A 14457-nucleotide genomic window follows, 5' to 3' on the forward strand; every position below is an offset into this window, starting at 1 on the left:
TACCAGCTGCGTACGTCCCAGTCCCAATGATACAGGAGTAGTAGAAAAACTCCCAATAGAGGCCCTCGATATTAGAGTCGCTGTCAGGCCTCTGCTACGTAGAAAGCAGGGTGTTCCGCGTGCACGTCATCCTATGAAATTGTGGAATAACGAAACGCAAGTCAGAGAAGGGAAAGAAGTGGAGACATATTTTTTTTGTGGACAAATGCTGAGAGAGAACATGAATTCAAACGCAGAGTTCCGCTACGAAGGGACAAAATATCAAAAGCTCGAGAAAGAATAAAGGGATGCCGAGGCCGAGAGCTGGAATGAAGAGCACTGGCCCTTACAAAGACTTCCGCAGGTAGATTTATGATGCGAATGGCGAAATCAAGGCTTCATTCAACTTACACTGGTATACTATCTGTTACTGTTTTACCAAGAACTTGGAGAAAGCAAGATGTGCCGCGGCAAACTATGTTTGAACAGCTTCAAGTTCACCTGCTACAGTGCCTGGAATAGATCGTTTGAACCATCTATATTTTGACGTGGTGGGGCGATTTGCGAATACTTTTCAGAATCGTTAGAACTGTAGCAAAATCCCGAAACACCAGGGCGTAGTTGTAGCAACTTGTCTTCTTGCAATAGTCTGGTGGGCGGTGAACTTATAGTTCTCTGCCAATCAAAGCCCGGACTCACAGATCACCCGACCCGCTTTCATAGTACGACCAGCGGCATCGCAGGCAGGCAAGCAGCCTCCATCTCTGTAGAAACTGAAGCTATCTGTCTTCCACCTGCAATCTATCCTCCGCAGACCTCCATAGCCGACCCTCGGCATATTGGCACCACCCTAACCAACTACATCCACACCTGCCTGTAATGAAAAGCGCATGTGGGGTTGACTGGCTTTTCATCACCCAGAATCCGGGTAGAGAATTGAGCATGTGTTGGCTTCGCCCAGGCTAGGGTCACTAGTCAACAGCACCGCGGAGAGGTCCATGCTCATCGCTGATGGATCCCCCGAGACAACTCGAAGCTAAACAGTGTTACAGTCTGGGGGATCCCAGACAAATAGCTGTGGCCGGTCAGTTATGTGGAAAATATGAATGTGAAATGTATAAGATGCGTGAGGGTGCATCTTTTGACTAGAAACTTGTTTGGGTCCTCTTGTACTAGAGCTAGAACTTTTTTGGGTCCTCCCTTGTCTCATCGGAGAGACTTATACGGGCTGTTGCCCTTCCACGACCTCTTGGATGGACACCTCATCAGGGTTATCCGGCAGGCCAGCGGCACCGGATGCCAAAGCATCTTGGAGAATCAACGCTCCATCAGTGGGAGGGGGTTCCTCAACTTGCAGGTTGTTGTATTCAACTTGAGTCACGGCCAGGGCCTGAAGCTCACTGGCAGGCTGCTGAGCAGCGACAACGGAACCAGCGTTGGCGGCTCCTCGGCCGTGGCCCTGCCAAGCCGCTTGTCCACGATCTTGATTCATGCGTCCACGCCAGCCATCACGGCGGCCACGAGCACGACCTCCACGAGCACCGAGACCACTACCACCACCACGAGCCTGGTTCTCGCGCCAGTTGCCCTGTATCAGCAAATAGGTTAGCTTTCAATGATTCCTTAGCAATAGGCCGACAACAGCATACCGCTAGGCCTGAGTCCTGCATATATTGGCTAGTAAATTCAATCATCGCAGAGTGTATCGCAGTCTGAATCGCAGTCGCCATACGCTGAGAAAACACGCCCCCCGCCGTCAAAGCTTCCTCTCGGCGGCGCTGGTCCTGGAGACGCTGACTCTGACGGCGGTTCTCGGTGACTTCTTGCCGACGGGCGCGGCGGCGTTCCTTGGCGATCTTCCGTCGCTCTTTTATCTTTTCGCGATCTTCGGGAAGATCGCTGGGCTTCTTGGGGGGTTCCCTTCCACCACCACCCACACCTGCACTCGACATTTTGCTGCAAACCCGTTAGCCTCAATACAGGATATGAGATGCGTTATGAGAGCTTCACACTTGAAAAAAAATTGATACTGTTGTTGAATACGCGTTGGGAGGTTGCAGAAGGGAAAACCACTGAAGGGCAGCAGGAATCTTTCGTGTGGTGGGAGACGACCGCGCCTGCCTATTTTGCAGTGAATGCAGAGCGCTCAGCCAATCGTAGGCTGTACTAAGAGCACCTGGCCCCACTTTCATACTACTACTAGGCCGCCATCGCACTCAAAGCAACAATTAAACAGGAAGACACCGTACCCCTCATCGATTGTTTCGAACCATCGCTTCCGCCCTTGCCCTTCGCCATCCTGCTCAGAAGATTCTGTTCTCCGCTTATCCCCCTCCGCGCACTCGCCCTGCCGCAGAAAGATTTTGCCGGACACGAGCCTTAGCACAAGCAGAGGACGAGCAACGTCTTCTCTATCCTCACCCTCAGTCAGTTTCCACACACTTCCCTGCAGTTGAAAGGCATTACCCAGCGCTTCTCATTTCATATGCAGCTTGAATCGAACCAGTTGTGTCTGAGACCCTCCAGTGTGAACAAAACTAGATCTATCACGCAAATGTGGGGGATTCCCAAACAGGATACGATGTCTCGTAGACCAAGCCTTGACTTGTTCGTGACAACAACTTAATGGGTGCATAGGAGCGTCAAATGCATTTCCCACGCATATATCTCCTGTGCATATACGTTCAGCCGTGGCCCGATATGAAAAAGCGAACGAGGCTGCTAGCAAGCGATTCGTATATGCCTCTTACGGAAGACTCCTCCACGTCGCAGATATCCACGCAGTTGAAAAGGTTGATCGCAGCCTAGGGCTTCTAGGTAGTGACTTCGACTATTGCAGTGGGCAAGACAATGCTTCGAACTTGTGCTTGACTTGCCTGACTTCCCTTTCACAAAAGACGACCTCAAATTTCTCTGCCAAGAATCATGTCAATGTGACGTTGTGCCAGCACTATACAAGCATTTTGAATATCTAACTCCTGTTGAGGAATGTTTGATTGCTAAGTGTCACCCGCTTGGAATTGTGATGAAGCTACGCCCTGGAGGACACCCATCACCTGTTAGCTATTGTGCAGTGCGGGGTCACTTTATTGTGATACCACAGGTCTCTGAACTATTACTGCAGATACTACCGAGCCCTGATCCGAGGTTAGATAATAAAAGTTCTCTGGCTAGGAAAAAATAGTCCTCTGAAGGCAGACTTGAAGCCTTTCCTACTTGTGCGAAAGGTCAAGGTACTAGCTGCCCTTCAATATTTACTTCAACGCAATCGTCTCTATCGAGACACTTTGCGATTAATTACCATATGATAAACGGCTGGAGTGATGATTCTATTCCCCTTGAAGTGCGCGAAAATATCATTTGCTTCAACGAGTCTGATTTCCGTGAGCGCGAGGGTTACACAATCAGCCTACGTGCAGGTAACCATGAAAATGATCTCCAAGCAGCTGAAAATGGTACCTTTGATACCGGGAAAGCTGAACCTCTAATCACGGGATCGGTTTCCACTGACATCAGTGGTAAACGTCAGAATCCAGACACACGTCTTCTGAATACTTTACTTGAGTTAGTCTCTAACAGGGCCCGGCAGAGGAGCGAACGAACTGTCCAATGAGACAATACACAATCTATGTCTCGATATGTACCGGAATATCTTACATCATGCGTGGTCAAATCAATCTAGTGGGCTCACGGGCCGACATCCAATATTTCGCTGCTGAATTCCCTACTCTAATTCCAACGCCTAGGCGGTGGAGATCATCTCAAACACCATCCTTTCTCTTTATCGCTGGGATCATTCGTGGAGTGGCTCTGAACACCACGGCAGAAGGTCCGTTATACTTTTGTCAGCCGCGTACCCTCAGGATCGTACCCACGTGTGCACAGGGGTCTGTCCGTTTCCTGATCGTCGAGAGATGCCGGCCATCCTCTATGCAATCCGGGGAGATGCCACCATGGTGGATCATTGGACAGATCCCCATTACCTTACCACCGCATTCCCAACCTTGTTTCCGGCAGGGATCCGAGGCCATCTAGATGAGCGGCATATCCCGGTATCGCTTTTCGCTTGTGCCGACTAGACTTTGCGTCATCACAGTAGAATATGTATTGCTCTCTTCACAAGATTATTACAAAATGATGCTTGTCCTGCCTATTCGTGTAGATTCGCTCGTCAAAAAGCCTTCATACACCTGCTATAAGATGTGGTCCTGCTCCAGAAGTCGTCACTGGCCAACACTTACCTAATTAAACGGCAGAGTTAGCAGTTGGCAATGGACGATATCGCATTCCGGACATTGGACGAGAACGCAGCGAAGGCGGCCGCACTCGGACAGAGGATTGAGGTTCCGATAATTTAGCAACTGCTACAAAATATGAAACGTTGTCAGATCAGCACTGGCCATCCATCTAGGCCCTGCACCTCGAGATACCAAAGGCTTGGATTAAAAACCACTAGTCGAAGCCTCATTCCGCATCTTGTTGAGCATTGCTGGTGTCTTCCGCCTTAGTCTTTAAAGACGAATAGCGAGGGCCCGTGTGGTCATTTTTCCAAATGTAGAACCTGCCCGAGCAGGTTCCCTTCTCGGTTTAAAGGCCATCCAACAACCGACAGAGGCCACCTCGCATCTTCTACACCATGGCGGAACGAGCATTCTCTTACTCGTGCAGGTCCCCAGATCCTATGCTCAGAAACTTAGAATGCGCTCTGAAATTCGAGGGGCTGATTGCCCGGTACGGCATACCCGCTTTCTGGATCACTATCAATCTCTCCGATCTGCAGACTCCAACGCTCCCAATTCTGGCTGGTGTAGAGTACTCTGGGGAAAAGCTTGTCCGGCGAAATTATTACTATTATTACTTGGCTACCTTCGACATGGGAAACTAATGGCGACCTCCCTAAGCGGGATGAGGAGCACAAGCACGGAAGATTCCAACGCTTACCCGATCTTCTGCGCTGTGTTTCTGGCCTGGGCCAACCACTCGGTGCACGCAGGCACGAACCTTGGTTCTCCCCAGTAGACGTTGCAATCGAGTTCCTGCCAATACAACCACTTCATTTGGAGCCGCAGGAACACGCAAAAAAGACGCCTCGCGACCTACACCGTCGCTGCTTAGCTCCTCCGTGGATTCAAGGTCGGCGACTTCTAAGCCGTCACCATCGTCATCCTCCCGAATCAATATCGCCAGTGTGCCGCCGTCCATATGCGGAGGGGAATAATCGCCACCCTCAACGATCATCCGTTGCGAGTTATAGTATTGTATGCCCACAGACTCATAGTCAAGGAGGGGAGTCCCCGTCAAATCTATCTCCGATTCGAGAACGTCACAAAAGATCGTGCTGAACAACTGGTCCCGAGAATGCTTCCATTTCTGATGTTCGCATACTTAGCTCGAGCGTTTGCTGTTTGGGGGAGGCGGACGGGAGTTCCTACATCGTGCAGTGCTGTGACAGAGCGAAAAAACTCGGCAGGGGGAGGAATACGGCCTTCTCGCTGGTCGTTGGTCCGAAAGAAATTGATGCCTTCCTTTGGTATTGGCGTAGTTCCACGAATAAGCTCCGTACCAAAACCTGAATACCCCTGGGTTCTTTGTTTTATTACACTGGGGAGCTGGAAGAAGTTCCGGGCCTAGGAAACGTTAATGTGAGCTGAAAGGAAGGGTCAGCATCAGGAAAATGAAACCGACATCGCGCAATAAGCCTCCAGCAACCGCCTGCTTCAGTTCGGGGGCCCATAAGCGAAAAGCGCCGTATTTAAGTAGTGCTTGTCGCAACCTGGAAATGGTTGCGGGGTTCTGCTTTATCGACAGGTCAATAATAGGGAGGGAGTCCATGGTAAATACTGCTCGTAAGAGTGCGGGGAGAAGAAACTGAAGTGGTAGATTACCACTAGGACAAATGTGTTTACCTCACCGCCCACCAGCTCACCTGCCTACTCTATAAATAGGAGTGTTGGAACAAACATAAATAGGGGAGGAATAATACCTCCAACAGCAGACAATATTTCCCATTTGTGTCTTCCAATCTGCTTTCTGATGCTCGATCCCGCAGTAAAATCCAGCCTTACATATAGCATATCTCTTTATTCCCTCCGTCTTAACACACTTCGCAGGCATTCACTTCCGAGAGCATTCCATCGAAAAAGCTGCCGTCTCAATCTGCCCATGATCCTGTCGATACCATTCCTTGTATGTGTTTCGCATTCCGCTTTGCTCTAACATAAGACTAGAAACTCACTTCTTTACGTCCCCGGTAATTCGGATATTCCACTAGGAGGGAGGAATTCGTGATAGATCGAACTATAGTTTTCCATACTTTGGTACTTGAATTGGATATGGGAAAATTCAATTTGCTTATGAAAGTAGCACGAACGCTCAACTCGCCACATGGCAATGTCGAACCTTTGAAGATTCGCACATGCTCGCGGCGATGGAAGCGCCCTTGAAATTCGCGTGCTTTTTTTCTTCTTCCCTTTTGTCTGGAGAATGAAACAGATAAAAAAGATAAGATAAAAAAGAACTTCGGATGGAAAAAGGACGAGCCAAAAAAAAAAAAAAAAAAAAGGGCAAAAACATACAACAGCAGGGATTCGCATGTGGTCACCCACCATACTACTAACCTGCCGGCGTGTGGCTTAAGTACGGCTGAGCGGACGGGAAGCCCTGTTCTCCACACCCTATGGTCGTATGTACCTAAAAGATAGTTACAAAAAGTAATATCCTGTCTTCGCAGATCAACATACTACAATCCGGCATGTGTGACTTCTGCTCAGTCAATACTCTAGTGGTTATCGCCTGGATGAATAGGGTGAGCGCCGCTTTAGCGTCGCGCGACTCGGGTGATTAGGGTGAGTGTGCAATAGACAGGGTGAGAACGGGGTGAGCCCGGGTGAGAATCGCTCTGTCATGCGAGTCGCCCTCTGGCCATCTCAGCTGAAGTAAAGTGCACATCATTGGATGATCTACCAGCACCTGAAACACTAGTCTTCTTGGCACCTACACATAGCCACCGTATGTGTGAATGAAGGAATAGTGAGTGTACTGTAAGAGTAACTAACTGTCGTGGTTGTTGGGTGAGATGCTGACTAATCTGAACAGGAATCCTTAGCTTGCTACCTCCTGCAGATCCAACACAAACAGCAAACTCCTGATCCTCCCACTCTAAGGATATCCCCTGGCCCAAAAGCAGTGGTAGTGCACAGTTGGCGGCCTTCTGGTTAGGCATCAGCGAACCAGATGCAGGACGCTTTGTTATAGATGGCAACTACCGCGCAGCTCGCCTATTATTTATATTACCTCATTTTAGGTTCGAAGTCTCACGTATCTATCTATCCTCATATTGGATTCTTTCACGCAAAGTAATAATTCGGAGCGACTGCAGTCAGAAACATGCTGGGAGCACTCGGCCAGGTGCTGAATAGCCTTCACTTCGGCCCCCACGAACGAAAGGTGAAAAGGTATCTCAATGAAGCCTCTCAAGGTCAGTCGAAATAGATATATATTGATGTGAATCGCCATCTTTAACTTCACCAGATTCTGTCCTCGAAGATCTGAAGATAGCCCTCGCCCCTAGAATAAAGGAGGTCCAGCATCTCTGGATCACATTCGACGCCTATTGTGTCGAAGACTATTCCCACCAGCGGTGTACGTGGACCACTAAAAGGATGCTCTCGAAACTAACGATACGTTTAGACTGGAACGTGATAAGTTTCCGGGAATACATTGAGAAAAAGCACCCTGATGTGGCAAATTCCGAGACCGTGGTCCAACTGCTGTGGAGATGTTTCCTCTACTTTGCCTATCACCCTTTCCCCTGCGATGCCACCGACAGTACCAAAGTCGACTCGAGCGGCTTCCAACGTGCTGTATCACTCCTAGCCGTTCAAGGCACTGATATCCTGGGTACACAGGACGAAGGGGAGTATTTCTGGCGCCATGACTGCGCTTTCTTCCGCAGAGCCGATTTCCAAAGTCTCTTTAGAAGCATTAGCCTTCCGGAGGGTCCAAACAACCAGCCCACAGATCCATCTCTGGAGGAGGAAGTCATGGATATTTTGGCCATGACGCAGCCGCAATCGGTGAGCTTGGCTCCTTCTCAGGATCAGCTAGGACCTGCATCCCGAAAGCTGCTTAGTGAAAGTCCAGTTCGGACAGGGTGTCGGGTGACTCGAAAGGATTTGTCGACATTATTGAGCTTGCTTCTACGGCTGAGACTGCACAAAGCTAAATGGGGATCATACTTCTGTTTTGGCACTTTCGACAATACTGAGCCTGTTGTCGAAAGATTGGCCGATATTCTGGTTAAAGGACTGGGCGGGGACTATAATGGAGAGAAACTTGGATCTGAGCATCTTCTCAGGGCAATGGATTTGTTGGTATGCGCGTATACACTGGAGTGTCTGGGTATATCTAATCTTTGACAGCCGAACTTGAACCAACGATTCCACCAGCTTTGGACTGTTCTATTTCAACCACCGATGGATGCAGATAATCAAATATATTGTCACATGTACCGGAGCCAGAAGGAGCTGTATCTAGCGGGATTATTAGGGCTATTACACTGTTCATCCCTCACCCTAAATTCCCGACGAGCACTTGGGCGACGATGCAGGACGCGCGGATTACTTTGGAAAAACAAACACAGAGGCCAGATGACTTGACAGTGACCCGTCTTGTGAAGACCCTGGAAAATAATGCATATCCACACCTAATGCTACTAACCAGCGATGCAACTACAACGCCAGTCACGGTGGTAGGAGCATACTTCCCTGGTCCGCTCTGGCTCAAAGCAAATGGAAAAGATTTGCGCGAATTCAAGACTGGCACTTCCCATATCCTCTTTCAGCTTGAGCCTCAATTCCGCCTTCTCCGATGGATTTGGCCTAATATACAGCTCACAGACATCATCAATACACATGAAGAGGAATTGTCGCTCGAAGCTATCGTAGCAAGTGACAAAACACCTCCGACATCAAACAAGGTCTATTGGATCGGAGACCCGGAACGAACAGGTCCTGGCCTACAAATTGACCCAGTGGCGAGGTCGGCTCTGCTCACGAGCAATTTTACCGACGCCAACGATGGAGGAGTAGCCTGGTATAACGATGTGGGCAGACATAGCGACCGTGAAGACAAAATACCCAAAAAGCACTGGGAGGTGACTGTCAAGCTTGGTCAGCTTAAAATTTTCCGTCTTTCGTGCGGGTTAGACGCAGACCTCGCTACTGGGAGGATCATCCGTGCCAAGGATCAGGCTCGATACATGCGGGAGGCAATGAAAACAAGGATCGCGGGTGAGGACCTGATTTCAGGCTTCGGATCTACTACATGACAAAAAGAGATCGAAGAAGATTTTTCGTCTGCCCGTTCGGTTTCCTACGTATCTATACCAGCGGATTGCCAAATATACCTAGGTAATTATGACTTGTGTAGGTATGGCATTTATCTCCTGGGAAACTTTACACTGATCTCCATGGTTCCGCTCACCCCGTTGCTCACTGGGTCTGGGTATGGTTGAAATTTTTTGTATATTTACTAGGAATAGGCACCTCAATAATATTCATGCTCATTTGGTTGCCTAATACTGTTCTTCGAGATGGTGATGAATGCAAAGTCAGGCCCCAAACTCAAATTAGTCATGTGCTGATCAAGCCTATGCGGGGGTATTCTCTTCACTTAACAGTGGCTTTCCTGGACAGATACCAAAGCAGCCAAATATCCTGACCATGGCGACACAAACGATCAGCTCCATCCTGGCTGTAGAGCCATGGTACTACGACGGCGACAGGCAATGCATCAAGTTCCGTGTTGACGGCACCGGTGAGGTATGTCCATTTCCATTTGTCGCAAAAGGCGTGCGCTCAACACCAGCAGATCTGGGACGGACACGAAACGGCCTTTACACTGGCCGCGAGCTTTGACTGGAGAGCCCTAAACCCTACAGCCCTGGACGAGCAGCTGGCGATCACTGGAAGCAGGACTGCGAAGACACTGACCCACCTGAGCCTAGAGATAACCTCCACGGAACGCCGCTGTCCCTGTCCCCCGGGTTGGAATTTTGACGAGAATACCCTCGAACGAATTCGGATGACCACTTCAAGGTTCAAGGAGGGCGCATTCCAGCCCAGGACGTTTTCTGTCCGCCTCGAGAGCGGGAGATTCGCCAAACCTTTTATGGAGGACCATGGCGGCGTAGAGAAATTCGGAGACCAGGCCCGTAGCTATGCGTTGCGGCTGGTGTTCGACAGGTGTCCGTGGCCCTCTCTGGAGCAGTACATTAATGGTTCCATTTGGAGGGATAAAATGAAGGTGGCCCGGTTTGTGTGTCGAGAAACGGGGCTGTATAATTCATTGATGGGCAGTTGTATCGCAATATAATCGTAGAGCAGATCTGGAGATTGACCTACAAGTAATAATGGTGCTTCCAGAAAACTTTCTGTTTAAGTGGCCCATTACATAGCCCCGGCAAAACGGTCACCACGGTTTACGTACGCCGTGCCAATGAGGCTGTAGCTAAAGGCTACAAAGCTTACAATGTCGCAGGACCCGATGGGCTTCCTCCTACCATGCTTCTTAGTCCATATTCACGGGAACTTCATAGGACACCGATTGGGACTCATTATGAGGTCTTATATTTCAGGGCTGCTTATTTTCTTCAGACAGGAGGCTTGACAATTTATATATTTCCAATCAAAGCTGGTGATTCCGGGAGGTCAGGAATTGATTCCGGTACAATATGACATATCACAACGCATTCAAAGCCGGACTATTCCTTACGGTGAAATTTTACAGGGGTGTGGAGATGGGTGGGTGCTACGGCACATCCACATAGCTTGTAAACAAGCACCTTGTATTCCAAAGACAACGCGATCGGTCTCTCTACTCCTCTTACTGATCAGATGAGGCTTCGGGACGGAGAAGGAAGATTGCTATAATGGATAAGCGATTGATTCACTGTATAATAATCGCGAGAATATCGATGTGGGGAGTACTTCGGCACCAAGTGATTCACAAGCTCACTTCGGCACCAAATGATTCTGATTGTGAACTTGTTTCATAGCTGCTGCGTGTTTCATAGTTGTTGAGACATGGGAGGCACCCAAGAGAGGGGGGGAAGTGGGACGATTTAATAATCTTGTTTCGCTACACCACACCCGAAAGGGAACATCCGCTGTGCGTTGGTATTTGTCATCTCTACACCGACTCTTTGTTCCAAGGCGACGATCTGTGGGCAACACGGCTCGGATGTCCCGGGCTTTGAACAACATTAGAATGTTCCAACGGATTCCCTTTATAAACCCCGTCAGGGTGAAGATCGACAGGCCCCTAAGGCCACAGCCATGGTGGCCACTCTTGTTATTTCGAGATATTTGGTATACATTTTGCTGCTATTCACCTATCACCGGTTTTTGGGGGGCTTTAGGGCATAGATCTTTAGACTATACATGGCTTTCACTAGCTTTCTTGTTACCTACTAGGATATGACTACTCCGTTACGAAGATATAATGAATTTAAATGATGCAACCCATCTTATATTTATTACAACTTCAGTCATACTACTAGACTTGCTTAGAAATCATCTTCGCTAACTAACCGATCTAGCTTTTCTGTGACTTCGCCCCACCATTAATCCCCCTGGTAATGTCGGAGCCTACTTGTTTCAAGGCATATATATACAGGTCAGCCCACGGACAAGAAGTAGAAAGAGAGCTAACAAGTGTTTTGTTTACGTTCTTTGTGTGCCCGGTATGGCTAACTTCCTGACGGCGACCTACTGCTTACTAGTAGTTGATCAAGCCTAGCTCTTTCACAATGACGAGGCTGCTTCCCCTTCACTAGGGTACTATGTATATATATTGGAATATGGTGGTGTTTAAAAGTGGGTCTGGAAAAACTTGTGATCACCTATTTAAGTATGACTCGAACAGGATTCCAAATACGACGATGCATCGTGATGGGCAGCCTTGTCGACGTGCAATAGATTCGCTAGATACTAGTATTTGAACTGCATTTTTATATCCATTTACACACAACTGCCATCTAGTATCCTGTACTTCTAGATATCCGTCATTTTGAGGGTTCTCTAGTTCTTTAGGGTTCACGTCCTGCTCGCATTGGAACTCAAAGCAGAATTAAGAACTAGGTAGTAGCCTATGTAACTTGAATTTCATGGTAATCTTCATACTACGAAATGGTGATCCGTTCGCGGTTTGCTCAGTCTATGTATGCAGTTCATCAAGTCTAGGCACCGTGAAGTTTCACTGCTGTATGGTAAATTTAATTGTATTTGTATTTCCTTGCGTTCTCCTCTCTGCAAGCTGAAGGTGTTCTCTACGGAAGCTGGAAGGGGTGTCTCTCCAGGTACTCCTCGAAAGTGGAGAGCTTGCCCCGGGCGACTGCCGCAGCCTCAGCAACTAACTCCTCCGTACCGGGACCGAAGTATCCATACTCATCATAGAAGCTAAAGGCCTCCGCAAAGACATCCTGGAAGATAGGCAAGCTTGCCTTAAAATCGTCGACGGAGACATGCTCGTAGACGATGGTCTTGCCAGAGCTCTTAGATAGGAGGGCGGCGATCTCTGTGATAGTGTATAGCTTTGTAGCGCAGTGGAGGCGCTTTCCCTCAAACTTGGTGGGATCAGCGAGGATAGCCCCCGCGAACTTGCCGGCGTCATCGACCGCGTCAAGTAGAGGAAACTTCGCCTGGGGCGATATATGGCGGGCCATCACATAGGTACCATCATCGGCCTTTGTGGGGGATAGGAAGGGTTGCGACTGGTAATTCTCCATAAATGACCCAAGAGATAGAAATGCGCATTTGATAGGAAGTGCACGAATATACTCCTCTGCGGCAGCCTTAGCATCAAAGGGGTCGACGGCGGTGTATTTGCCTTTGGAGATATCCCGAACGGAGGGAAGAGTGCTCCAGATAATATATTCGGCGCCTTGCTCCACAGCCACGTCGGCGATCCGTTTCGCGTTGCCGAGCTCGACTTCGAAGGCGTCGGGGCCGAGGGAGGGAGTGGTCATGGCGAAGACAGTGTGCACACCTGTCAAGGCCGTGGCCAGAGAGGTAGAGCTCGAGATATCGCCCTCCACAACCTCGACACTCTTTTTCTTCAACTCCTGGGCCTTCTCGGAGTTGACATCGCGGGTGATGGCGCGGAGCTTGTACTGCTGGGAGAGCTCTGGGTCATTCAGGACATGGTTGAGGACTGAGCTGCCCTGCTGACCGGTGGCACCGAAAATGGCGAGAACTTTAGACATGAAGAAGACGGAAGATTCAATGAGGGAATTTCAATTTGGAGCGTTAGGGAACAGTCGGCGTATGTACTTAAAGATCTTACCTCTCCGTGATGCATCGGACTAGGGGTTCAGTATGGCCGAGGCTTATCAATCACGCCAATTGGGGGATGGCCGAGGCTTATCAATCAAGCCAATTGGGGACTGAAACAAACTGTCGGAATCCAGGTGCTGGAGGACCTAATTGGGCTTAGATTGATGCCGTATTGCCTTGTTTTGTGGTTAGTCAGCTTGCCCCCATAAATTGCCAGAACAGGGGTTTCATAGGGGCACCCAGTTGAGCGGGACCCAAAATTTGCTCAGCAGGACTCAAAAAATTCTGACTAATTTTGGGTCCCGCCCAGCTTCCACAGCTGAGGGGAGTGTATATGTGACCTGAACACCTGCGGGTGGGTAAGGCCACACCTGATAAGCCCGATAAGTCCAGGCCACACCTAATTTCTTGGCACCTGTAATTTATTTCTGGCGAATACATTTAATAAATTACTGATGTATTATTCACTCGCACTGAACCATGGGTCAGGCGGGGTAGTTCTCCTTCATCTCATTCTAGTGTTTGCACCCACACCCAGTATGGCAGCCTTTTTAGAGGACGACCAAGATATCGGTGAATCCCTTGAGCAGGAGTTTCAGCAGGAGCTTCAGCGGCAGCTAATTAGTGAGGAGAGTGCAGTTCCTGCTACTGTTCAAGGGACCCCTGGACCTACAGATGCTCTAGATGAACCTCCGGTATGACGATAATATATTCTCAATATTTAAGTATACATTAATAATATATTGTGTCTTTAGGAATTCCTACGGACTATCTTACACGACAAGCGCTCGCCGATTCGAACACGCTTTATCGAATATACTTCAGCGCTACCTGAATGTCCCCGGACAGACCCGGATGGCTTCACATATGTGATCAATGTGCCTGATCGGTCATTGTTCGCAGTGGAGCAGTCAATTGAAGGAGTATATTAATATCCCATTAATATATTGATAATATGTTAATAATATATTAGGTGCAATACTCGTCAAAACAAGCCTATCGAAACAGACGTAACCAGCATGATTCTATCTTTGGAGAAAGGGTCGCTTTTCTACACAGCCTCTACAGATGTACAGGCATAAAAATGTGTGAATTTACAGATCCTGAGCTCAAGCAAATGGTGCATTCGCATGTTACTGAGGGT

The 14457-nt window shown here is 48.8% G+C and overlaps 5 protein-coding genes across 5 annotated transcripts; 2 read left to right on the forward strand and 3 right to left on the reverse strand.

Annotated features, from left to right (window-relative positions):
- Positions 1–1198: 1198 nt before the first annotated feature.
- On the reverse strand, positions 1199–1931 carry N7532_001505 (uncharacterized protein; the record flags this gene model as incomplete). Its single annotated transcript, XM_056613999.1, has 2 exons — positions 1199–1567; positions 1629–1931. The coding sequence occupies 2 exons, from the start codon at positions 1929–1931 to the stop codon at positions 1199–1201; spliced, it is 672 nt and encodes a 223-aa protein (XP_056479040.1).
- A 2944-nt stretch (positions 1932–4875) lies between these two features.
- Positions 4876–5811, reverse strand: N7532_001506 (uncharacterized protein; the record flags this gene model as incomplete). Its single annotated transcript, XM_056614000.1, has 3 exons — positions 4876–5317; positions 5365–5606; positions 5665–5811. The coding sequence occupies 3 exons, from the start codon at positions 5809–5811 to the stop codon at positions 4876–4878; spliced, it is 831 nt and encodes a 276-aa protein (XP_056479041.1).
- Positions 5812–8581: 2770 nt separating this feature from the next.
- N7532_001507 (uncharacterized protein) lies at positions 8582–9307 on the forward strand (the record flags this gene model as incomplete). Its single annotated transcript, XM_056614001.1, has 1 exon — positions 8582–9307. The coding sequence occupies one exon, from the start codon at positions 8582–8584 to the stop codon at positions 9305–9307; it is 726 nt and encodes a 241-aa protein (XP_056479042.1).
- Positions 9308–9701: 394 nt separating this feature from the next.
- Positions 9702–10552, forward strand: N7532_001508 (uncharacterized protein; the record flags this gene model as incomplete). The annotated part of the gene is made up of 3 exons (XM_056614002.1): positions 9702–9800; positions 9850–10292; positions 10519–10552. The coding sequence occupies 3 exons, from the start codon at positions 9702–9704 to the stop codon at positions 10550–10552; spliced, it is 576 nt and encodes a 191-aa protein (XP_056479043.1).
- Positions 10553–12307: 1755 nt separating this feature from the next.
- On the reverse strand, positions 12308–13243 carry N7532_001509 (NmrA/HSCARG family protein; the record flags this gene model as incomplete). The annotated part of the gene is made up of 1 exon (XM_056614003.1): positions 12308–13243. One exon carries the CDS (start codon positions 13241–13243, stop codon positions 12308–12310), a length of 936 nt encoding a protein of 311 aa, XP_056479044.1.
- Positions 13244–14457: the final 1214 nt, after the last annotated feature.

Source organism: Penicillium argentinense (assembly GCF_028826775.1).
Source record: "Penicillium argentinense strain IBT 30761 chromosome Unknown utg000002l_segment0_segment0, whole genome shotgun sequence".
NCBI lineage: Eukaryota > Fungi > Ascomycota > Eurotiomycetes > Eurotiales > Aspergillaceae > Penicillium > Penicillium argentinense.